Genomic DNA, 25762 nt, shown 5'->3' on the forward strand with positions numbered 1-25762 from the left:
CTAGCCCCCTAAAACAGGGACCATTTCCATTCTGTTAAGGGGCGGAACGCGGTTCAATCCTAGCGGACTGGTTCCAAAAACTTCGTGTTATTCACTGCCTCTGAGCAGTGATATTCCCATTTTGCAGCTGAGAGAGGTATTAATTTGCTAGAGTCACAACACGGTAGGGGTTCCAAGTCGCTGTTCTTATTCCAAAATAAGCTTAGCACAGAAAGATAATCACATTCCCACGGACAGAAGGCCGCGCTCCGAATAACATCACGATCATAGAGGCACAGACAGCGTCACAAAGCCCCACACATGCTCACACCGAAGGCTCAGCCATCGCGCGCTTCACTCCCAGTCCCCAGAAACCGGTAACTAGGGACTCTTCTGGTCTCTAGGCGAAGGGGAGGGGTGAGGGAGAACGCAATCTTTGCGCCTGCGCACACTACAGCTCTTACCCGCCGGAAACCCTGGGTCACGCCCACCTGGCATAATCACGTACCGCGCAGGCACCGCCCGGTCCGTCTCTAAGGTCCCTCCCACTCCCACAGCAGCCCGAGGACAAGCCCCTCAACGCTAGGCCACGCCTCGTCTCCGCCCCACACGTCCGTCCCCTGGAGAGAAGTTGGCGCCTGCGCGATGGAGGTTCCGGCGTCGACTCAAGAAGTCCTTCGGATGAGAGCGTCTGGGTGCCAGACGAGGCCAGGGGTTTGTTTTGGGTGGTCTGGGAGTCCGAGCCCGAGGGCTGGGCCAGGAAGGGCAGGCGAGGCGGGCGGCTCAGACCCGGGTCGCGAAGGCCCAGCCGCGTCCTCTGTCCCCAAGACGACTACATTTCCCAGAGGCCAGCGCGGCGCGCGTACTCGAGTCTGCGGGGCGGAGGCCGCGGCTCGGGGCTGCTGGGCGTTCGGGGCGGCTTGGGGCGGCGGGACCACGGGAGTGAGCTGTGGGAGAGAGGGGGGTGTGCCTGTGTGTAAAAGATCAGTCAGCGTGTGAGGCTCCGTGAGAGGGTGCGGTTTCTGTGTGTGTGTGTGTGTGACAGACCGAGAGTCCAGAGTGTGAGACCAGGGTGTGTTCGTGTGACAGAGCGAGACGGGTCAGTGTGAGAGACCAGTGAGTGTGAGAGAGATGGGGGTGTGCCTGCATTTGAAAGAGAGCGTGTGAAGCTCACTGAGAAGATGCGGGATGTGTGGGTGTGTAAGTGTGTAACAGACCGGGTGTCCAGAGCGTGAGACCAGGATGTATTCGTGTGAGAGAGCGAGACGGGCTGGTGTGTGAGAGAACAGTGAGTGTGAGAGAGATGGACGTGTGTCTGTGTGTGAAAGACCAGTCGGTCGGTGTGTGTGTGAGAGAGAAGAATCACCACGTATGCGAGACTAGACCGTACGAGGCCAGAGTGTGAGACTGTGGTGTGTTAATGTGTGAAAGGGAGACCAGTGAGTGTGAGAGAGATGGGCGTGTGTGTGTGTGTGAAAGGCCGGTCGGTCGGTGAGGCTCAATGACAGGCCAGTGTGTGTGTGAGAGAGAGAGAGAGAAGAATCACCATGTATGCGAGACTAGACCGTGCGAGGCCAGAGTGTGAGACTGGTGTGTTAATGTGTGAAAGGGAGACCAGTGAGTGTGAGAAATGGGTGTTTTGGGTGAAAGACCCGTCAGTGTGTGAGGCCGTGGTTTGTATGTGTCTGACAGACTGAGAGAGACCAGAGTGTGAGACCAGAGTGTGTTCGTGTGTGTGAGTTTCTCTCTCACAGCATGAGTGTTCTCCACAGCCTGACACCAGTGAGTGTGAGAGAGATGAGCATGTGGCTGTGTGTGAAAGACCAGTCATGTGAGGCTCCTTGAGAGGCTGGCGTGTGTGTGAGAGAGAAAGACTAAACTGTGAGAGTCTAAAGAGTGAGACTATGGTATGTTGGTATTCGTTTGTGAGAGAGAGGGAGGCCATCAAAGTAGAGTGAGACTACGTACGGTATGTTGGTATTAGTTTGTGAGAGAGAGGGAGGTGATCAAAGTATGGGACAAAGTTATGTTTCCTGACATACAACTTCCAAGATCCTTGCAATCTCCAAAGTATTAAGTGTCTTTTTGCATGCTAATGATTGGTGGGCTGGCAGCCTGTAGGTAGATCATGGTAAGGGCTGGTCATCAGAACAACCTAGGCAGGATTAGGGGGTTGGGATTATCAGTCCCGTCCTCAATCTCCAGGGAGAGGAAATGGAGCCACGCGTTAAATTGATCACCAGTGGTCAGTGATTTAACCAGCCATGCCTAAGTAATGAAGCTTTCCTAAAAACCCAGAAGGACTGAGTTCATCAGACTTCCAGATAGCTGAACACTGGAGTCTCCTGTAGGATGCGCCCCTTCCTATATAACCTTTTCCTATGCATTTCTTCACCTGTATCTTTTGTAATATTCTTTATGATTATAAACGTGTTTCCCTAGGTTCTGTGAGCTGCCCTAGCAAATTAATTGAATGCAAGGAGAGGGTCATAGGAACCCCAATTTATAGGCAATCAGAAGCACACGTAAAACAACCTGGGGCTTGCAATTGGCATTGGAAGTGGGGAGCAATTTTGTAGGACTGAGCCCTCAATATATGGGATCTTATGCTACCTCCAGGTAAACAGTGTCAGAATCGGGTTGCCCTAGAGGTCACCCACCTGGTATTCATTGAAGAATTTATTGCTTGCCTGGTGTGTGTGTGTGTGTGTGTGTGTGTGTGTGAAGACCCCACACATCTGGTCTTAGAACTGTTTTGTGTTGTGAGAGTAGAGTAAGAGAAACAGTTTGTTTTTCATCTTTGTCAGCTGAGTGTGTTATCAGGGACTGGATTGTGAGAATCCAGAGTGCGAGACCAGGGTATATCAATGTGTGAGAGAAATAGATGTGCCTGTGTGAAAGATTAACAATATGAGGCTCCCTGGAGTCTGAGAAAGATCATGTGTGTGTCTGAGTAAAAGCAAGAGACTAGATTGGGAGAGAATGGGGTATGTTGGTGTGAGTGTGTGAGAGACTAGAGTATGTCTCTGTCTGGCCTGGTAGGTAGTGAGATGGTGTATCACAGTATGAAAAAGATTGGAGTGAGAGCGACCAGTATGTATTTTGTGTGCATGAGATAAAGCAGTTGGAATGTGAGAGATCAGAGTGTGTTTGTGTATCTGTGTGAGATACTGGTGTATTTGAGTAATTGAGGCCTCTTTGAAAGATACCATTGAATATGTATGTATGAGAGAACATCATGTTTGTATGTGTGAAAGGGGGACAGAGAGACTAGTGATGTGGTTGGGTGAGAACCATGGTATGTTATCCAAAAGGCTTTACAAATATAACCTCTGTGAGGCTGTGAAGCATGAATGTGTGAGTGAGACAGAGATAGGGGACAGTGAGCTGTGTGTGTGAGAGAAGTAAGATTAGGGGTATGTGTAAAGGTGTTGGTGAGTCACCGTGTGTGCTTATATTCATGTCCTCAGACAATGGAAATGTGACTGTATATGTGCTTGTTTTGGGGTGCTTGTGATTGTGTCCTCTGTGTGACCAGGAAACTTGTTAGTGTTTGTATGTCACCCTGTATACCTGTAATTGTGGCCCTGTATGACTGCTTTGTGTGGGGAGACTACTTGGAAGATTGATAGGATTGGATTGTTTATGAGTGTGGCTGTTTGGAATTGTGTGTTGCCGGGATAGGAAACATGGAATAGAATTCCTGTCCACAGTCCAAGAGTTTCAGTAAGAAGCAAAAGCTGGGGTGACTGAAACTCGTAACTGAAGCAGGAGACACCCTCAGTTCTGTGTGACAGGAGGGTAATCAAGGGGCTGGGACAGAGGTGAGAGTGAAAGTGGCAGAATTGAGTGCTAAAGGTTCCATCGTTTCAGGGTGAGGAAAGTGAAACATTGCCAGGGATCAGTGCAGGGGTGCAGTGGTGGGAGTTGAGTGAAGAAGGAGAATAACCCTGGCCTCTAGTGGCACTTGGGAGTCAGATTTTCCTTTTTCTTTTGTTTTTTCCCAAAAACCCCATCCATCTGGCCCAAAAAGGAGCCAGATTTTCAAAGAGTAGACTTTCAAAGCATGAAGCAGAGACCCAAGAAGAGAATGACTCCACCTTTACCTGTAAAAATAGAGGAAATGACTATTTTGTAGGATTATTTCAAAAATGAAGCGAGATAATCTAATCTACGCAGAGTACCTAATACATCTGAATGGGAAGGCAGGTCTTTGAAAAAGATTAAATTTAGGACCTCAAGCATGAAAAAAACAAAACAAAAAAAAACAGTTATGAGTTACAGCCCTTCAGTGGCCATAGGTTGCTCATACCCAGTTATGGGATCAACCAAAGCTGGGAAGAAGAAGACATTTTTAGGCTAGTGATTCTGGGAGTGCAGCAAAGGCCTCATCTCTCACTAACCTTTCCCTTCCTTCAGCCTTGCCTTCCCAAGACACTGCTCTTCAAGAGAAAGACCAGAAGAGAAGGCAAAAATGAGTGTTGAAGTAGTAAAAGTCATGCCCCAGGTTAGTTGATATTTTCTTTCTCTTCATGAAAGGCAGTCTTGCTGTTTAGTACTTTGCAATGCTTCTTTTGTTTTGAAAATTCCCTGATTAACAGTCCAAAAGCCTAGTTCCCACTTCTCTCAGAGGCCACTGTCTTTAACTCTAATTACCTAATGAGTGAGTAATAGCTTAGTATAAAAAGTCATGGAGGCGCCTGTGAGATTCCTCTTCCCACTTTGTGTACATTTTAGATTTGGTGCTGACTCTTGTGTAAAGACTTGATTTATGTTGTATGGAATATATCTGTGAATATCTTAGTACTAGTGAGTTGGGTTCCAGGTTAAATGCGCATCCAGTGCCTCCCTGTATAGAGAATGCATCTACCTGAATTTTTGTCCAAATCTCTGAGTATGTCCTTAAGATAAATTCTTTAAAAGATTTTCTTTACATTTTAAGTATGAATTACCAGCCTCATTTGTTCATCTGAAAAAATCTTATTCTACTTAATTTTTGCAAATTTTATACATTTAAATAGGTGAGATGTTCACATGGTACAAAATTTAAAAACAAATATCACCCTTACCTCCCAGTTCTTTTAAGAAGTTATTCTCAGCTTGTATCTCATTCACAGCTATGTTTTATGACTCTGTGTGCATACATAAATACTTTCTTCCCTTCAAAGTTAATGGTGTTTTGTGTCCTGTTGATAAAATTTTTGTCTACCTTTAGGTCCTATTTTTCTTCTAAGATTTGTTTTATCCTTCACAGTTAAGTTTCTGGTAAGCTTAGACTTGATTTTTGTGGTTTTCTATCATGGTAGGGCTGAAATTACATTCACTTTTTATGTTAAATTTAATTTACATTAAATTTTTACATTAAATGTATAATTTATAATAAGTGAGGCAGAGATTTATTTTTTCAAGTTGGCACAATGGCATTAATTGAATTATTCATCTCATTCTCACTAATTTGAAATGCCACCTATACCATGTACTAACCTCCTGTGTATATTTGGTTCTGTTGCTGTACTACACTCAGTTTTACTTGAATTTCTGCTTTTAATTTTTTAATTTTTAAATATTATATTGCACATGTATAAGGAACCATGTATACAAAAGGAACCCTTAATTCTCCCACTGTGAAATTCCCCTTCACATTTTTTCTAAGTGGAAAATGTGTTTTCATGACATACATGAGTGTCAGATGTCCATAATTAGTGCTTAATTAATTTAATTATATGCTTCATATCAAAAGTTACGTTAAATTAATTTTGAAACACTGCTTTTTTTTCTTGCGCTGTCAGAGTTCATGAGATATTAAAAAATATTTACATGGATTCTGGGCATCTGTGTCTTCCTCAGCATTAAAACCATTTTGTGAATTATCTAACATAATTTTCCAAAGATACAGACCTTTTATGGTTTGTGTGCCTGATGTTGTCATTAAAATTCTACCTGAAGTCACAGGCACCATTTAACACAACAGAATTATTCCCCTCCCATTTGCCCTCTAGAAGTAAGTTGGTATCTCCACAATACTACTTACTGTCTTTAGTTTTGATATTTAACCTCATACTCCTGAATAATGTTCCATACACTGTTCCATACACTATTTCTTGATTATTTTAGTTTTTTTTTTTTTTTTTTTTTTTGAGACGGAGTCTCGCTCTGTCACCCAGGCTGGAGTGCTGTGGCCGGATCTCAGCTCACTGCAAGCTCCATCTCCCGGGTTCACGCCATTCTCCTGCCTCCGCCTCCTGGGTAGCTGGGACTACAGGCGCCGCCACGTCACCCGGCTAGTTTTTTGTAGTTTTTAGTAGAGACGGGGTTTCACCGTGTTAGCCAGGATGGTCTCGATCTCCTGACCTCATGATCCGCCCGTCTCGGCCTTCCAAAGTGCTGGGATTACAGGCTTGAGCCACCGCGCCCGGTGATTATTTTAGTTTTATAAATTTAGTAACCTACTACTATAGATGATAAAGATGCAGTCCATTAACCCCATCACCTGAAATGCACACACACATGCTGATTTGATAGACTGAACATTATTCACTATTTTTGTTTTAAGTCAGTGTTCAGGGTAGCTTGGTGTCTTTCATCAATTTGGAAATTTTTCAACCACTGTCTTTTTAAATATTCTGAAACTTTCCTGTTTCTAAGATTACAATTATATACATGTTAATTATTTTTCACACTGTTTTACATGTCATTTATGCTTTAATTCTCTCTTTAACTCTCTAATCTCCTGTTAAGCCCATAATGGAATTTTTAACTTCTGTTATAGAATACTTAGTTCTAGAATTTCTATTTAATTTGTAAGTTTCTATTTTCTTCCTGAATTCACTACCTTTCCTTTTAATTCCTTAAAAATATTATCATAATATTTTGATAGCCTTGTTGGATAATTCCATTATCTGAATCTCTTATGTGTTTCCATTTTCTGATTTTTTGAAAATTATCTTGATTTTTGTCTTAAATGCCTCATTTTGGGTTTAGTGCTAGACTTTATATATTTTTAAAAGATAATTTGAAATTTTGATGTCCTCCTCTTGAGAAGGTTTACTTAAAAGATAAATTTTAATTTTTAGAATAGTTTTATATTTGTAGAAAAATTGCGGAGGTAGTATAGAGAAATCTTATACCACACTAAGCTTCCCGTATTAACATTTTACATTACTGTGGTACTGTTGTTAAAATTAATGAACCAATATTGATACGTTATTAGTAACTAAAGTACTTAGTTTAGATTTTCTTTCATTGTTTCAACTTTTTAATTTTTGTTTTCTTTTTTTTGAGACACAGTTTCACTCTGTTACCCAGGCTGGAGTGCAGTGGCAGGATCATAGCTCACTATAACCTACCTCTCCAGTTCAAGCAATTCTCATGCCTCAGCCACTTGAGTAGCTGGGATTATAGGCATGCACCACTGTGCACAGCCAATTTTTGTATTTTTGGTAGGGATGGGGTTTTGCCATATTGTCCTTGCCATGCTATGTAAGCTGGTTTTGAGCTCTTAGCCTCAAGTGATCCACCAACCTTGGCCTCCCAAAGTGCTGGGATCATAAGTGTGAGCCACTGCACCTGGCCAGGTTTTATCTAATGTCTTTTTTCTGTTCCAGGATACTATCTAGGAAATTACATTACATTTAGTAGCCATATTTCCTAAGACTCCTCTTAGCTGTGATAGTTTTTCATACTTTGCTCATTGATGACCTTGTCAACTTTGAGGAATACTCGGTTATTTTGTAGAATGTCTCAAATATGATGTTTTTTCATGATTAGAATAGGGTACTGTGTTTTGGGGAGGAAGATTGCAGAAGTAAATTTCCTTTTTCATCACATCAAATCAGGGGTGCACACTGTCAACATGATTTATTACTGTTGATGTTAATCGATGTTAATTAACTTTGAGGTAGTGTTTGTCAGATTTCTCTATAATAAGGTGACTCTTTTTTCCCTCACTTTTCTGTACTGTACTGTTTGTAAGGAAGTCACTATGCACAATCTACACTCCAGGAGTGGGAAATTATGTTCTACCTCCTTAAGGGCAAACATAAATCATTTGAAAATCTCCTGAATGAGATATTTGCTTATTTTTCTCATTTATTTTATTTAGTCTTAATTAATTTAGTCACTTATTCAGTCTTAATCCTCCTGGAAATTTCATAAATTATCTGATACCTTGCAATAAATGATTTTTTCCTTAAAAAGAAAAAAAGAATTACAAGCTCTTCAGATACTATCCATTGGGATTTACTTCATTGGTTATAGCATTATCAGTTAAAAACATCACTACATATACGTGTGTGTATATATATATAAAGTTATTTCATCGATATTGGTAAAATTCTGGTGGTATATATACCAGATTATTAACCATGAGTACCAGGATCAAAAGCAATCAGTTTTTTTTTTTTTCCTGTGGGAACAGCCAAAGCTCCTCTGTCCTTAATAGTCACCAAAATTATCCTACATATTGGAAAGAATGTGAGCACCTTTTGCTTGCATTGAGAAATTCATCTCATTTATAGGAATATGTGAAATGATGGTTCTTAGTTCTCAACTTACTAGAAAGTGAAAACTAGAATTCAGGAAAACTGAGAGTTCACAGAGAAACTTAAACAATTTTGTAATTCTTTTATATGAAAAATTTATTAAACATTTTTCTAAAGGTATGTATATCTTCTGAAGTCCCCTACATTGAATATCTGTTTAAAATTTGCTTTTAAACACTAATCTTTAGAACAAAGACGTGATACAGAGATTACTGTTTAAAGCAAATTAAAATGTTGTGCTCCTAACCTTGTCTTTATTTAGTTATATTTTTGATAACTTTGCAAATCAGGCACTAAGATTAAGAAGATTTTCGGCCGGGCGCGGTGGCTCAAGCCTGTAATCCCAGCACTTTGGGAGGCCGAGACGGGCGGATCACAAGGTCAGGAGATCAAGACCATCCTGACTAACACGGTGAAACCCCGTCTCTACTAAAAAATACAAAAAAAAACTAGCCGGGCGAAGTGGTGGGCGCCTGTAGTCCCAGCTACTCGGGAGGCTGAGGCAGGAGAATGGCGTAAACCCGGGAGGTGGAGCTTGCAGTGAGCTGAGATCCGGCCACTGCACTCTAGCCTGGGCGACAGAGCGAGACTCCGTCTCAAAAAAAAAAAAAAAAAAAAAAGAAGATTTTCATTTTCAGTGGAAATAAATCTGAAGGTGAAAAATGCCCACAATAACTTTTAAAATTTCTTACAACCTGCTGGTGATTATAACTGGTCATTAATTTTTCTCTAAGAACATTTAAAAGTTATAACTTCAATTTCATTTTGTTCTGCAAGTGTGGGTTTACCAACCGTTGGTGGAAAACACAGTATTCACTGATGCAGACATAAGAAAATTGCATTCTTAAAGATATTTTTATTATTTAAGAAAAAAAAATCAGCCACATTAGTTCAATGCCTTTCTCCTGTCCCTGCCAATAAAACTTGGATCCCATGGAGTATCATTTGAAAAATATCAATTTAGATATTCCTTTTATGCTTTTGAAGATTCAATACAGGTATGTGTTCTTCCTTGAAGCCCTCTTCACTGCCTTGTAGTTATGCACCCACATTTCCCTATGTTCGGAATTGGTTGGCACCATTGTACCCAATGCAGTTAAACACTTCCATAAGTACTATTTTGACTTGGATCTTCATATTTTTGTTTTTTCTCTTCTATGAGTTATTTCTCACATAAAGTAGAGACATCTTGGATCAACTCAGAGTTATCTTTGGACATGAGTATTGGTCGGTTAAGAATATATTTGTCACTTCAGGACTTAGTGACATTCAAGGATGTGGCAATAGATTTTTCCCAGGAAGAATGGCAATGGATGAACCCTGCTCAGAAGCATTTATACAGGAGTATGATGTTGGAGAACTATCAGAGCCTGGTATCACTTGGTGAGGATCTTTTCCCTCCTGCATAATCTACCTTTAAGGAACTTTTATGTTTTTGTATATCATTAAATTTGTTTTTATTATATGTAGGTCAGAATGGAATCTGGGAATGGAATCTGAGAAACAGAGGATATTGAGGGACTGAAGAAAACTTGAGATTTAGAGTTAGTGAATTTGGTGAATATCAGATATTCCATGCGTACACCCTTAAGGCAATTGGGAACACAGGACACAATGTGAATCTCACCAGTCTCCTGGCTTCCTTGTTCTCTCTCTCCTGCAGAATTATTATCACCGCTAGACAACAACAAGGTTCACAAAGAATATATAGCTAGATTACTATAAATTCAGAATATCACTTTTAAAGTGATATTTTTAAGTGATATAGAATATCACTTTTAAAATCTGTATCTTTATATTAACTTGTGATAAGTAACAAACTGAAAACACAAACTGAAAATGGCTTCAGATCGCTTATAGTTAGGGAAATTCATATGGCCCTTTCTTCTAAGCACTGGGGCCACCTCATTGGCTAGATTAGCTTTCTGTTCTCTAGAAGCCCTTTTGATTATGCTTGTGGTTCATTGAGCTTCTTGAAACTAAATTTATGTCTTAAACCAAATTTAAGAAATTTTTAGCCATTATTTCTTCAAATCTTTTTTTCTGTTCTTTTCTGTTTTGGGACTTCAGTTACACCTATGTTAGATTGTTTGATATTGTGCCCTAGGTAACTAAGGATTGTTTCACTTTTAAAAATCTTTGTTCTCTGTTTTAATTTCTCTCTCTCTCTCTTTTTTTTTTTTTTAAGACAGTCTTTCTCTGTTGTGCAGGCTGGAGTGCAGTGGTGCAATCTTGGCCCACCACTTCCCAGGTTCAAGCAATTCTCCTGCCTTAGCCTCCCACGTAGCTAGGATTACAGGCGCCCACCACCATACCCAGCTCTTTTTTTTTTTTTTGAGACAGAGTCTCACTCTGTCGCCCAGGCTGGAGTGCAGTGGCTCCATCTCAGCTCACTGCAAGTTTTGCCTGCCGGGTTCACACCATTCTTCTGCCTCAGCCTCCCGAGTAGCTGGGACTACAGGTGCCTGCCACCATGCCCAGCTAAATTTTTTGTATTTTTTTAGTAGAGATAGGGTTTCACTATGTTAGCCAGGATGGTCTTGATCTCCTGACCTCGTGATCCACCTGCTTCAGCCTTCCAAAGTGCTGGGATTACAGGTGTGAGCCACTGTGCCCGGCCTGATTTTTTTATTTTTAACAGAGACAGGGTTTCACCATGTTGCCCAGGTTGGTCTCGGACTCCTGACCTCAGGTGATCCGCCCACCTCAGCCTTCAAAGTGCTGGGATTACAGGCACCAGCCACTGTGTCCAGCTCAGATTGGATAATTTCTGTTGATTCATAGTCGAATTCCCTGACTCTATCCTTACCCTCAGTGTTTGGTTAGGTGCATCTAGTGAATTTTTAAGTTTCAGATGTTATATTTTTTAAATTATATAATATTTATTTGGTTCTTCTTATAGTTTCTTTTCTGAGATTTCCTGTGTGTGCATTCATTACAAGTATATTTGCCTTTATATTCTTAAGTATTGATATAATAATAGCTGTTTTAAGATCGTATGCTATTTCTTCTTTGTTATTGCAGTGTGAGCGTCTGTTGCTTTTTCTAATGGGCATGATTCATTTTTTCCTTACGTCAAGTAATTTTGAATTTTTTCATGTGTACTGTAAATAAAACATTGTAGCCTCTGGATTCTGTCATATTCCCCTAAAGAGTATTTTTTTCTAAAGCAGGCAATTATCTCAAAACTTCAAACTCTTTTTAAGGACCTTTTAAAATACCTCATTTACTACTGTGTGATAATATTCAGAAAATATTGGGCTAAATTTCTGCCCTCAAGCCCCTTATAAAATAGTTCTCAGAGTTAACTGTTAGCAGTCTTACTAGGCTATTCCAGAGTTTTATGTAGTCTGTCCTTCAGATGTGCTTTATCTCTTACCTAGTATTCCTACTATATCATTCCACCAGAATTAAGGAACTGGCTTACAGTTCTGAAATAACCCAAAACATGACCAATTTTCATGTCTCTTTTTTTTATGTAGGTCTTTGTATTTCTAAGCCGTATGTAATCTCCTTATTGGAGCAAGGGAGAGAGCCTTGGGAAATGACGAGTGAGATGACAAGAAGCCCATTCTCAGGTGAGTGTGGAAGAACCAGAGAGGGGAATCTTTTTGACATCATGGCTCAGCCATTTTTAGAGGTGATACCTTCTCACTTACGCATCTCAGAAACTCTACATCAGCCTTACAGGCCTGGGGAGAAAACTGAAACTTTATGCTTAACATGGGCCCCTCAAATATCTTCTACTTGACTGTTTTCTCTCTAAGAACTAAGATTCTCTAGAGATTAGAGAATCTTAAATCTCTTAAGATTTTTGTCTTGCAAAAATCTTTATCTAGCTCCTTACCATCCCTTTTCGCTTTGCCATACAGACTTATATAAACTGTGTTTCTTAAATCTTTTCTTAACTCTTGAATTAGGTACTGCTTACAAATTATAATGTACCCTTCTGTTCTTTCATTCCTTTCCTGTAGCAGATAAGAAAAATCTAAACCCTGTTAGCCTCTTCCTGATCAGCTCCCTCCTACTTCTATAAACTCATTCTTTATTACTTTTTAGCTTTTTCATTATACTTTAGTCCAGAGTTTGCTAAATTATGTGAGATACCGAGGGTATGTTTCAATTGAGTTACAGGTATACCAAGCTACTGAGTCTCTCAAGAGCCTTGGGAGACTAGCTGGGTCCAGAGGTAATTCCAAATCTGATTGCCTCTGAGTCACAGGAAGTATCATTCTTTTGCCTGCTCCACCTGTGTTTTACAGATGTCATATTGAATGAGTATTCATCTAGCCCATGGGTCAACTTTTCTGAACTCATGAAGCTTTTTACTGACTCAGGCATTTGCATTTCCAGTTTCCTCTACCCAGAATGTTCCTCTCTTGGGTCTGTCTATCCTGAATATCAAGTCAGAGCTAAAAAATCATCTCATCAGAGGCCTTCCCTAACCACTTTATGTAATGAACATTTCCCCATCCCAACCCATAACTGTCCAACAAGCCACTGTTTATTTTCTTCCTAATACTCAGGAAAGCCTGCAATTAACTTGTTTATTGCTCAATGCTTATATTCTGCCTCTCCCATTGAAATTAAAGTTCCAAAAGACAAGGGCATATCAATATATGCCCTTACAATTATACCTTTAAACATTATCCTTTCCCTTATGTAACAGTGTTTGATCTTTACATTTTGGAATAATTTGGATCCTAAACAGTCTGTGTCCTCCAAATACAATAGTCCCCCTGTTAAAGGTTTTGCCTTCTGCAGTTTGTTACCCACAGTCCACCACTGTCCAAAAATATTAAATGGAAAATTCCAGAAATAAATAATTTATATGTTTTAAATTGTGCACCATTCTGAGTTGTATGATGAAGTCTTGCACCTTTCTGTTCTGTCCTGCCCAAATCATGAATCATCCCTTTGTCTAGCACATCCGTGCTGTATGCCCTACCTGCCTGTTAGTCTCTTAGTCTCATCTAGCTTTTCAGATCTGTTGTGTGTAGTAAATATAGGGTTCAGTACCATTCCAGATTTCAGGCATCCACTGGGTCTTGAAATTTATCCACTGTGGATAAGGAGGGATGACTATACCCACACATCAGAAGGGAAATAGACCCTGCTTGGATGCACTTTATACTTTGGTTTTTATGAAGATTCCATCTGCCTTAAATAGAGAAACAGAAAAGAACTTTCCTAATAATTGGCCCTGTGAAGAACAAGTAGAAGAAGGGAAAAGGAAGAAGCTATAAGTCTGGTGGGATGCTGAGTCAATGTGTAGATATAAGTATTATTGTATGCATAAGATATCTTAGTGTCTGTTTAAAAAGGCCAGAAAATTAGGAACAACCATGGCTCTCTGTAGGAAATTGGAGTTGAAGACAATCTTCATGTGACAAAAAAGTAAAATGTGAGAAAACAGTAGATGATGGACTCAGCTTTCTGTGTCATTTTCTAGTATTGTTATCTTCAGTCTATCTATGTAGGAAAAATTATAGGTGGTAGTTCATTAACCCCACATTGCCTCAAGTCTTGAAGCATGGATCTGAATGTTTGTGTGCCCCTGAAATTCATGTTGAAATTATCTTCTCTAGAGTGATAGTGGTAGGTGGGGACCTTGGGAGGTGATTAGGTCATGACGGCTCATGAATGGGATTATTACCTTTATCAAAGGCCCAAAGGAGCTTCCTTGACCCTTCCACTGTGTGGGGAAACAGGAAGAAGGGACCATCTGTGAGAAAGCCAGCCCATGCCAAATCTGCCTGGGCTTTGATCTTGGATTTCCCAGTCTGCAGATCTGTGAGAAATAAATTAGCCATGCCCAGCTAATTTTTTATAAGTATATTAGTCTGTTTAGTTATAAGTGTTGTTTGTAAGTGTATTAGTCTGTTCTCAAGCTGCTAATAAAGACATACCTGAGACTGGGTAGTTTATAAAGGAAAGAGTCTTAATTGACTTATAGTGCCACATGGCTGGGGAGTTCTGACAGTCATGGCAGAAAGCAAAGGAGGAGCAAAGTCACTTCTTACATGGTGGCAGTCAGGAGGGAGCTTGTGCAGGGGAACTCCCATTTACAAAACCATCAGATCTTGTGAGACTTATTCACTACTACAAGAATAGTATGGGGGAAACTGCCCCTATGATTGAATTATCTCCACCTGGCCCCACCCTTGACATGTGGATATTACTACAATTCAAGGTGAGATTTGTGTGGGGACACAGCCAAACCACATCTCAATAAGCTACCCAGTATATGGTACAGTCATGGGCCACATAAACAATGTATCTATCCATTATGGACTGCACATTAAGACAGTCATAAGATTATGATGGAGCTGCCCTATACAGGTGTAACTTTAAAAAAATCTCTTCTGGCTGGGTGTGGTGGCTCACGTCCATAATCCCAGCACTTTGGGAGGCCGAGACAGGCGGATCACGAGGTCAGGAGATCGAGACCATCCTGGCTAACACGGTGAAACCCCATCTCTACTAAAAAATACAAAAAACTAGCTGGGCGAGGTGGCGGGCGCCTGTAGTCCCAGCTACTCGGGAGGCTGAGGCAGGAGAATGGCATAGACCCGGGAGGTGGAGCTTGCAGTGAGCTGAGATCCGGCCACTGCACTCCAGCCTGGACGACGGAGCGAGACTCTGTCTCAAAATAAATAAATAAATAAATACAAAAAAATTAGCCAGGTGTGGTGGCGGGTGCCTGTAGTCCCAGATACTCGGGAGGCTGAGGCAGGAGAATGGCATGAACCCGGGAGGTGGAACTTGCAGTGAGCCGAGATCATGCCACTGCACTCCAGCCTGGGCAACAGAGTGAGACTCCGTCTCAAAAAAAAAAAAATCTCTTCTATTGCTTGGCATGGTGGCTCATGCCTATAATCGCAGTACTTTGAGAGGCTGAGGTGGGAGGATTGCCTCAACAGGAGTTCCAGACCAGCCTGGACAACAGCAAGACCTCATCTCTACTAAAACTAAAATATTAGCTGGGCATGGTGGCATACACTTGGTACTCCCAGCCACTCAGGAAGCTAGGCAGGAGGATCACTTGAACCCAGGAGTTTGAGGATGCAGTGAGCCATGATCATACCATTGTATACCAGCCTGGTGACAGAGGGGACCCTGTCTGAAAAAATATATATCTAAAATGTCCTCATATCATACTTTACCTTCTTTATGTTTGTATATGTTTAGATACAAAAATACCATTGTGCTTCAATTGCCTGTAGTATTCAGTACGGTAACATGTTGCACAGGCTTGTAGACCAGGAGCAGTAGGCCATATAGGCTAAGTATGCAGTAGGCTACATCATCAAGATTTGTGTAAGTATGCTCTGTAATTGCCCATCCGTAATGATGCATTTCTCAGAGCATGTCCCCATCATTAAGCGACACAACACTATTTTGTTATAGCAACCCAAGTTATTCAGGACACTGGATATTCCTGATACCATGAAGACCTGGACTACAAAGCTTGTTAATACCTCAAAACCTTTCTTAACTGCTCTAGTGGATTTGATCTCTCCCATCTCTGAACTTTTATAACAATTTAATCTTTATCACATGGGCTCACACTTGATTATGTTTTATATTATCTTAAATTACTTTTTTTTTGTTGGTCTTGTCTTCCTAATTTCTAAACTTTTCAAGAACAATTCCTTCATTACTTTGATATCACAAATGCTTAGTGCATAATGTATAATTGCTTAGGAAATATTGGATTAGTCAATGATTTCCTATGGATGACATAGAAAAGGAAAGTACTTCCTTTGCCTTTTTTTGAAACCACCTTTTCCCTCAGGTTTTCTCTCAGTATCACCTCTTCAATATAAATTTCTTTATATTTTACTGATAACTTTTTATATATGCCCAGATTTCTTCTATGGTAAGTGATGTAGCAATATTTTTTTCTTTTTTTCTTTTTTTCTTTTTTTTTGTTTGAGATGGAGTTTCATTGTTGTTGCCCAGGCTGGAGAGCAATGGTGCAGTCTCAGTTCACTGCAACCTATGCCTCCTGGATTCAAGTGATTCTCCTGCTTTAGCCTTCCAGGTAGCTGGGATTACAGGCAGGTGACACCATGTCCCGCTAATTTTGTGATTTTACTAGAGATGGGGTTACACCACATTGGCCAGGCTGGTCTTTAACTTCTGACCTCAGGTGATATGCCTGCCTTAGCCTCCCAAAGTTCTGGGATTACAGGCATGAGCCATTGTGCCTGGCCAATGTTGCAATAATTTTTAAAGGACATTTATTCCTTCTCTAAACTTATATTCTAGGTCAGCAGTTAAGAAAGTTACTCATGGTAGTAAATAAGAATGTGATTAATAGTGATATCAACCTACATATCATTATAAAATTTATTTCTTCAAAAGGGGAAATGATAAAACCGTGTTAAGCAGTGGCTTAAGGTGCTGGGTGCAGTGGCTAACACCTGTAATCCTAGCTACTCGAAAGAAGGTGGGAAGATTGCTTAAGCCCAGGAATTAGTGAGCTATGGTCATGCCACTGCATTCCAGCCCAGACAACTGAGTGAAACCCTCTCTCTCTCTCTCTCTTTTTTTTTTTTTTAAATAAAAAGGTGGTCTAAGAAGTGATAATTTTACCAGGCTGTTGAAAGTAAGATGAATGGAAAAAATCTCTTAATATGCAGATTAAAGTTCAGGGAACTCTGAGAATTGAAAAGTTCACTTTATCAAAACATGTAGATGATTTCATTGGAACACCATTTTCTGATTATGAAAAGATAACCATAGGATTTCACCTAAATCCTAAGATAATCACAAACCATAGGGTATGTGGTTACTGGAGATCTCTAGAGTTTTCAGCAGTGGTAGTGATACGATATTGGTATTTAAACAAAGTTAACATTACTGTATATGAAAACCAATAACAAGTGGAAGACAGTAGATGAAGAGAGCTTAATTTATAGTCTGTTAGGTCAATACAGGCATGAAATATTACCATAGCAGACTACTTCTGCAGGATTTCATCCTACATTGAAGTTTTTGTTTTTTGTTTTTGTTTTTGTTTTGAGATAGGGTCTCGCTCTGCCTAGGCTGGAGTGCAGTAGGGCAATCGTGACTCACTGCAACCTCAACTTCCTGGGCTCAAGTGATCCTTTGACCTCAGCCTCCTGAGTAACTGGGACTACAGGCATGTACCACCATGCTTGACTAATTTTTGTACTTTTTGCAGAGATGGTGTTTTGCCATGTTGCCCAGGCTGGTCTTGAACTCCTGGGCTCAAGTAATCCACCTCAGCCTCCCAAAGTGCTGGGGATTATAGGCCTGAACCACTACACCTAGCCCATTTAGTTTTCTTAATCACCCTTTCCATGTTCCTTCATGAGCTGTCTTTCGTGGGGTCTCCCTGCATGTTTTCCAGTTGACATGCCTGTACATAACAGGTTTTGTGAGATTTATTAAATATTTTTAAATTACCTTTTTCACAATGTCTCCTTTGATGTAGCCATGATAAAGGAAACATTCACTTTTTTTATATCTTTCAGATTGGGAATCTATATATGAGACACAGGAATTACCTCTGAAGCAGTTCATGTATGATGATGCATGCATGGAGGGAATTACAAGCTATGGACTTGAGTGTTCCACTTTTGAAGAAAATTGGAAATGGGAAGACCTTTTTGAGAAGCAGATGGGAAGTCACAATATGTTTAGCAAGAAAGAAACAATCACTCATCCAGAAACCCTCACTAAGGAAACAGAATTCAAATATACTAAATTTGGGAAATGTATCCATCTGGAAAACATAGAAGAGAATATTTATAATCACACATCAGATAAAAAAAGCTTCTCCAAAAATTCTATGGTAATAAAACACAAGAAAGTCTATGTAGGAAAGAAGCTTTTTAAATGTAATGAATGTGACAAAACCTTCACCCATAGCTCATCCCTTACTGTTCATTTTAGAATTCATACTGGTGAAAAACCATATGAATGTGAGGAATGTGGAAAAGCCTTCAAGCAAAGGCAACACCTTGCTCAACATCACAGAACACATACTGGAGAGAAACTCTTTGAATGTAAAGAATGTAGGAAAGCCTTCAAACAAAGTGAACACCTTATTCAACATCAAAGAATTCATACTGGAGAAAAGCCATATAAATGTAAGGAATGTAGAAAAGCCTTCAGACAGCCTGCACACCTTGCTCAGCATCAGAGAATTCATACTGGAGAGAAACCCTATGAATGTAAAGAATGTGGCAAAGCCTTCAGTGATGGCTCATCTTTTGCTCGCCATCAGAGATGTCACACTGGGAAAAGACCCTATGAATGTATTGAGTGTGGGAAGGCTTTTAGGTATAACACATCTTTTATTCGTCACTGGAGGAGTTATCATACTGGAGAGAAGCCTTTTAATTGCATTGATTGTGGGAAAGCCTTCAGTGTTCACATAGGACTTATTCTGCATAGGAGAATTCATACAGGAGAGAAACCTTACAAATGTGATGTGTGTGGGAAAACCTTCAGCTCTGGTTCATCCCGTACTGTACATCAGAGAATTCACACAGGAGAGAAACCTTATGAATGTGATATATGTGGGAAAGATTTTAGCCATCATGCATCACTCACTCAGCATCAAAGAGTACATTCTGGAGAGAAACCTTATGAATGCAAGGAATGTGGGAAAGCCTTTAGGCAGAATGTACACCTTGTTAGTCATTTGAGAATTCATACTGGTGAAAAACCCTATGAATGTAAAGAATGTGGTAAAGCTTTTAGAATCAGTTCACAGCTGGCTACTCATCAGAGAATTCATACTGGAGAGAAGCCTTATGAATGTATTGAATGTGGAAATGCTTTCAAACAGAGATCACACCTTGCCCAACATCAGAAAACTCATACAGGAGAGAAACCTTATGAGTGTAATGCATGCGGGAAAGCCTTCAGCCAAACTTCCAATCTTACTCAACATCAAAGAATTCATACTGGAGAGAAACCCTATAAATGTACTGAATGTGGAAAGGCTTTTAGTGATAGCTCATCCTGTGCTCAACATCAAAGACTCCACACTGGCCAAAGGCCCTATCAGTGTTTTGAATGTGGGAAGGCATTCAGAAGAAAGTTATCCTTAATTTATCATCAAAGAGGTCATACTGGAGAAGAATCTTAAGATTGTAGTGCATGTGGCCAAGCCTTTAGTTATCATCAATCCCTTACTGTTAATCAGAGATGTCCCACTGGTTGAAAAACATACAAATGTAAGAAATGTAGAAAAACCTTCAGCCAGAGGCTGGCAAGATGGCCGAATAGGAACAGCTCTGGTCTGTAGTTCCCAGTGAGATCAACACAGAAGGTGGGTGATTTCTGTATTTCCAACTGAGGTGCCTGGCTCATCTCATTGGGACTGGTTAGTGGGTGCAGCCCATGGAGGGCGAGCCGAAGCAGGGTGGGGCGTAACCTCACCTGGGAAGTGCAAGGAGTTGGGGATCTCCCTCCCCTAGCCAAGGGAAGCCATGAGGGACTGTGCCATGAGGAATGGTGCACTCTGGCGCAGATACTAAGCTTTTCGCATGGTCTTTGCAACCCATAGGCTGGGAGATTCCCTTAGGTGCCTCTGCCACCAAGGTCCTGGGTTTAAGCACAAAACTGGGTGGCCATTTGGGCAGACACCAAGCTAGCTGCAGGAGTGTTTTTTGATACCTCAGTGGCACCCAGAACGCCAGTGAAACAGAACCACTTACTCCCTTGTTAAGGGGGCTGAAGCTGGGGAGCCAAGTGATCGAGCTAAGTGGGCTCATGCCCACTGAGCCCAGCAAGCTAAGATCCACTGTCTTGAAATTCTCACTGCCAGCACAGCAGTCTGAAGTCGACCTGGGATGCTCAAGCTTGGTGGGGGGGGGAGGGGCATCTGCCATTACCGAAGCTTGAATAGGTGGTTTCCCCCTCACAGCATAAACAAAGTCGCGGGGAAGTTCCAGCTAGGCAGAGTCCTCCACAGCTCAGCAAATCCTCTGTAGCCAGACTGCCTCTCTAGATTCCTCCTCTCTGTGCAGGGCATCTCTGAAAAAAGTTCAGATAAAACCCCCCATCTCCCTGGGACAGAGCACGTGGGGGAAAGGGGTGGCTGTGGGCACAGCTTCAACAGACTTAAACGTTCCTGCCTGCCAGCTCTGAAGAGGGCAGCAGTTCTCCCAGCACAGCGCTCGAGCTCTGCTAAGGGACAGACTGCCTCCTCAAGTGGGTCCCTGACTCCCATGCCTCCTGATGGGGAGACACCTCCCAGCAGGGGCCCACAGACACCTCATACCAGAGAGCTCCAGCTGGCATCTGGTGGGTGCCCCTGTGGGACAAAACTTCCAGAGGAAGGAACAGGCAGCAATCTTTGCTGTTCTGCAGCCTCCACTGGTGATACCCAGGCAAACAGGGTCTTGAGTGAACCTCTAGCAAACTCCAGCAGACCTGCAGTGGAGGGGTCTGACTGTTAGAAGGAAAACTAACAGAAAGGAATATCATCAACATCAACAAAAGGACATCCACACAGAAACCCCATCTGAAGGTTGCCAGCATCAAAGACCAAAGGTAGCTAAATTCACGAAGATGGGGAGAAACCAGTGCAAAAAGGCTGAAAATTCCAAAAACCAGAATGCCTCTTCTCCAAAGGATCACAATTCCTCACCAGCAAGAGAACAAAACTGGATAATGAGTTTGACAAATTGACAGAAGTAGGCTTCAGAAGGTGGGTAACAACAAACTCCTGTGAGCTAAAGGAGCATGTTCTAACCCAATGCAAGGAAGCTAAGAACCTTGAAAAAAGGTTAGAGGAATTGCTAACTAGAATAACCAGTTTAGAGAGGAACATATGACCTGATGGAACTGAAAAACACATCATGAGAACTTCGTGAAGCATACATAAAAACCTTCAGCCAGACTGAATGCTTTACATGGAGGAATTCATACTGCAAAGAGGTCTTAACAATGTAAAGAATGTGCAAATGTCTTCAGACAAAATGCACACCTTGCTCATCAGTGAGTTCATTTCAGGCATCCAGCTCTCCCTCACCCACTGCATCACCAAGTCCTGTGGATATATCTGCTAAATGCTTTTGGAATTTATCCACTTCTTTTCGTTCCCCAGTTCAAAACACAGTCATTTCACCTTGACTCTCAGTCATTACACAGGTGTCCAACATTTTGTCTTCCCTGGGCCACATTGGAAGAAGAAAAATTGTCTTGTGCCACACATATGATACAGTAACATTAACAATAGCTGATGAGCTAAGAAAAAAAAAAAAGTCCATGCATAATTTTAGTGATACACCACCTCAAATAAGCATAAAAGTCCTCACATTCAATGGGTTGAATACCTGTGAATTCTAAAACTTCATCCTCTTTTGTCCCTTTGGAGTTAACATTACAGCCACAGTGACCTTTGAAAAATGCAAATTAAATTACTCTCTTAAAACTCTAGTTAAAATACTTGATGTACATAGGGTGCTTAGCAAAATGATCAACTCATACTAAGTGCTTGGTAAATGTTAGATAAGTATTCTTCAGAGTTGATGTAAGTTATTTTTAAACAATGTATTCTTGAAAGCAGTTTGGCAATCGTAAAAATTTTGGAACCAAAACAATATCTTTTTTTAAACTAAAAAAAAGTTTTAAATGGGGTCTTGCTATGTTGCCCAGGGTGGTCTCAAACTCCTATGCTCAAGTGATCCTCCCACCTCATTCTCAAGTGGCTGGAATTACAGGCAACCAGCCTAACTTAAAACAGTACCTTAAGGTAGATGGTGATTAGCACAGGTAGTATGCTTAACATTTAATATTATAATAAAACATCACAGTGGCTCTCTCATGATTAAGGCTGTGTTCCCTTGTTGGTGAGGAAATTAATTATGATTTGATGCACAGAACATGTTTTAAGAAGTGGCTATATAGCTCTGGATAAAACAAACAAAAGAATTAGAATTCCTGGGGAGAATATATAAAAGACTGTATTTAGTCAAGCAAAAAAAAAAAAAAAAAAACTAATGTTTAACTGAAGAAAGAGAAATTGAATAATACAGTTCTATTTCAACATGTGGGTTCACAGATTTAATCTAACCTTTCAAGGATCCACTAGTAAACTTGTTCTGGAGTATATTTAAAAAAAAAAAAAAACACTTAAAATGTTCCACTTCTTTCATGAGGCTAAGTCAACTCTGATATCAAACCAAGGGGGAAAAAAATGAAAGTATAGATGAGTTTACTTAGTTATATACAAAAAGAAATTGTTAGCCTCTACTGATGGAGAACAGAGGCTCTGAATAAATGGAGATCCATAACATGATCCTAGATGAATATTTCAATATTATAATCCTGTAGGTTACTTTTACATTGACAGTTCTGAAATTCATGTTGAGTGTTAATTAGGGAGCTATCAGAAAGGAGGTTTTGTAGAAGGTCATATCCCATGGGTTTTTTATATTGCAGAAGTGTTTTCAATGTATCATTGGGGGAGATTTAATGTCTTTGACAGTTAACCAACTGGAAATAAAGTCAGCATCCCATTTCATTCCTTACACAGAAGTTTATTCTATACCGGTTACAGACGTAAGAGGAAATACTGTTACGATGGTACAGGAGAATGTAGAGTATTTCTGTGCCTTTAGGTTCAGGAAGTCTTTGGGAAGCAGGACATGGTCCAGAAGCCATGAAGAGAGAATGATAGGACTATGTAGAAGATTTAAACCTTTTTCATGGCATAAGATACTGTATGCAAAGTTAAAAGGCATATGACAGGCTGAGAGATATCTTAAACATACATTAGAAAGGATATAGCCCTTGAAAAAGGACTGTTGGAAAGCAGCAAGGATAAGGTACACAGTCTTGCAGAGCACGTCAACAAAATTTATTGGATGAAGAAATTAAAATGGTTAAATAGAAGAAGTCCTCAACTTCACTAATGATCAGATAAATGCAGACTGTGAAAGTCCTCATTACCGGCCGGGCGCGGTGGCTCAAGCCTGTAATCCCAGCACTTTGGGAGGCCGAGACGGGCGGATCACGAGGTCAGGAGATCGAGACCATCCTGGCTAATACGGTGAAACCCCGTTTCTACTAAAAAATACAAAAAACTAGCCGGGCGACGAGGCGGGCGCCTGTAGTCCCAGCTACTCGGGAGGCTGAGACAGGAGAATGGCGTGAACCCGGGAGGCGGAGCTTGCAGTGAGCTGAGAGCCGGCCACTGCACTCCAGTCTGGGCGGCAGAGCAAGACTCCGTCTCAAAAAAAAAAAAAAAAAAAAAAAAAGAAAGTCCTCATTACCACCAACACAAACCAGCAGAAATTTTACGTGAATGTAAAGTTTGGATAATATCCAGTATTGTTGCAGATGTGAGAAACCATATTTTCATATATTGACGGTAAATTAGAGGAAAGCCATTTTAGAGGGCAATGTGGTGTTACCTGTCAGCATTTTGGATAAAATTACCCTTTGCCACAATTCTACACCTAGTTATTTATGTTCTCAAAAAGCACAAGTGCAGAAATACATATGCACAAGCAAATACGTTGTAGAATTGTGAAAAACTTGGAAAAAATGTTTAGAACTAGTAAAGTTATGGGTTACTTAAGTTACAGAAAATCAGTTTAGTAGATCAGTATGTAGTTACAGAAAATGAGATGGATCTCTATGTACTCAAAGTTGTCTTGCAGTTTATGAACAAATGTAATTTCATAACTAAAACGATGACATCGTTATTAACTACATAAACTTCATAAAGCTTAAAAAATGCATTCAGAGTATCTGTTATTTGTAGTTTTTGTTTACAATACAAATAGAAACCATGCACACACAGATACAAGAACTCCTTCCCTGTTTTTGTTTTTGTTTTGTTTTTGGTAGTGGGCGGGGTGAACTGCTCTCATGTTACTCCATGAGCTTTTTTTGTGTGTTGCTGGTTGTGCATGGTTCATTTTATTTTTTGAGATGGAGTCTTGCTCTGTTGTCAGGCTGGAGTGCAGTGGTGCGATCTCGGCTCACTGCAACCTCCACCTCCCGGGTTCAAGTGATTCTCCTGTCTCAGCCTCCCGAGTAGCTAGGACTACAGGATAGTCTCGATCTCTTGACTCATGATATGCCCACCTTGGCCTCCCAAAGTGCTGGGATTATAGGCATAAATCACCGCATCCCGCCTGTACACAGTTCATTTAAATCAAATTAGATACTCCTTGAGACATGGGTGAAGTTGAATATGAGTTATCCTTTGGCCGTGACTTAAAGATAGTATATGAGTTTCTGCTACTCTGCCCCCTAGACCTGACCCGATTCATGCTTCTGCCAGGTTGTAAAGATGTTTTGTCCTGCTGAATTGGCAGAGTAGCCCCAAAAGAACTGTGACTAAGGTATGCACATACTGAAGAAAGGAATATAACCAGTATTTCTGGGAGAGCTCTAAGGAAGGTAGACTTCTGTTGCAGTCATTCAGAAGAATTATGGGTGGTGATTCTTGCACAAGCCCAGCTCATACATCTAGACTAGAAGTTGCTTAGATATTTTTATTAGTGCCTGGGGATGTTTTAAGGCCTCTGGTTGGGTTTAAGCCTGCTGGGAAAAACCTTGGCTCAAAACGACTGAAAAGCTTATCCTGAACCTGTGCTCGAGAGCAGCATTTTACCTCTAGGGAGTGCTTTACTCACCACCCATAGGATACTAGGCACATTTCAAAGAAGGGCTGTTTTAAGAAAGTGGTTTCTTATCTCTTAAATTTATTGAGGCTCATTTTCTGGCCTATAATATGGTCTATCTTGGAGAAAGTCCCATGCGCTCTTGAATAGAATGTGTATTCTGTGGTTGTTGGATGAAATGTTCTGTATATATCTGTTAAGTCCATTTTTTCCAAGGTATAGCTTAATTCCATTGTTTCTTTGTTGACTTTCTTTTTTAAAAAATTTGAGATGGAGTTTCACCCTTGTTACCCCAGCTGGAGTACAATGGCATGATCTCAACTCACTGCAACCTCTGCCTCCCGGGTTCAAGTGATTCTTCTGCTTCACCCTCCCGAGTAGCTGGGATTACAGGTGCCTGCCACCACACCCAGCTAAGTTTTGTGTTTTTAGTAGAGACAGGGTTTCGCCATGTTGGCCAGGCTGCTCTTGAACTCCTCACCTCAGGTGATCTACCCGCCTCAGCCTTCTCAAGTGCTGGGATTACAGGTATGAGCCACTGTGCCAGACCTCTTTGTTGACTTTGTGTCTTGATGACCTGTCTAGTGCTGTCAATGGAGTATTGAAGTCCCGCAG

At 40.9% G+C, this 25762-nt stretch overlaps 1 protein-coding gene across 2 annotated transcripts; it reads left to right on the forward strand.

The window, feature by feature from the left end:
- Window positions 1-518: 518 nt before the first annotated feature.
- ZNF471 (zinc finger protein 471) lies at window positions 519-24252 on the forward strand. Of its 2 annotated transcripts, XM_033224571.1 has the most exons (6): window positions 519-693; window positions 4399-4486; window positions 9776-9902; window positions 12002-12097; window positions 18026-23451; window positions 23772-24252. In XM_033224571.1, exons 2-5 carry the CDS (start codon window positions 4454-4456, stop codon window positions 19648-19650), a joined length of 1881 nt encoding a protein of 626 aa, XP_033080462.1. In that variant the 5' UTR covers window positions 519-693; window positions 4399-4453; the 3' UTR covers window positions 19651-23451; window positions 23772-24252. The 2 variants fall into 2 exon arrangements, with proteins under 2 accessions (XP_033080462.1, XP_033080461.1); XM_033224570.1 differs by lacking the exons at window positions 519-693; window positions 4399-4486; window positions 23772-24252 and having other exon boundaries at window positions 9175-9902; window positions 18026-20606.
- Window positions 24253-25762: the final 1510 nt, after the last annotated feature.

The sequence above is a fragment of the Trachypithecus francoisi genome, unplaced genomic scaffold (assembly GCF_009764315.1).
Source record: "Trachypithecus francoisi isolate TF-2019V2 unplaced genomic scaffold, Tfra_2.0 Lachesis_group12, whole genome shotgun sequence".
Taxonomy (NCBI): Eukaryota; Metazoa; Chordata; class Mammalia; order Primates; family Cercopithecidae; genus Trachypithecus; species Trachypithecus francoisi.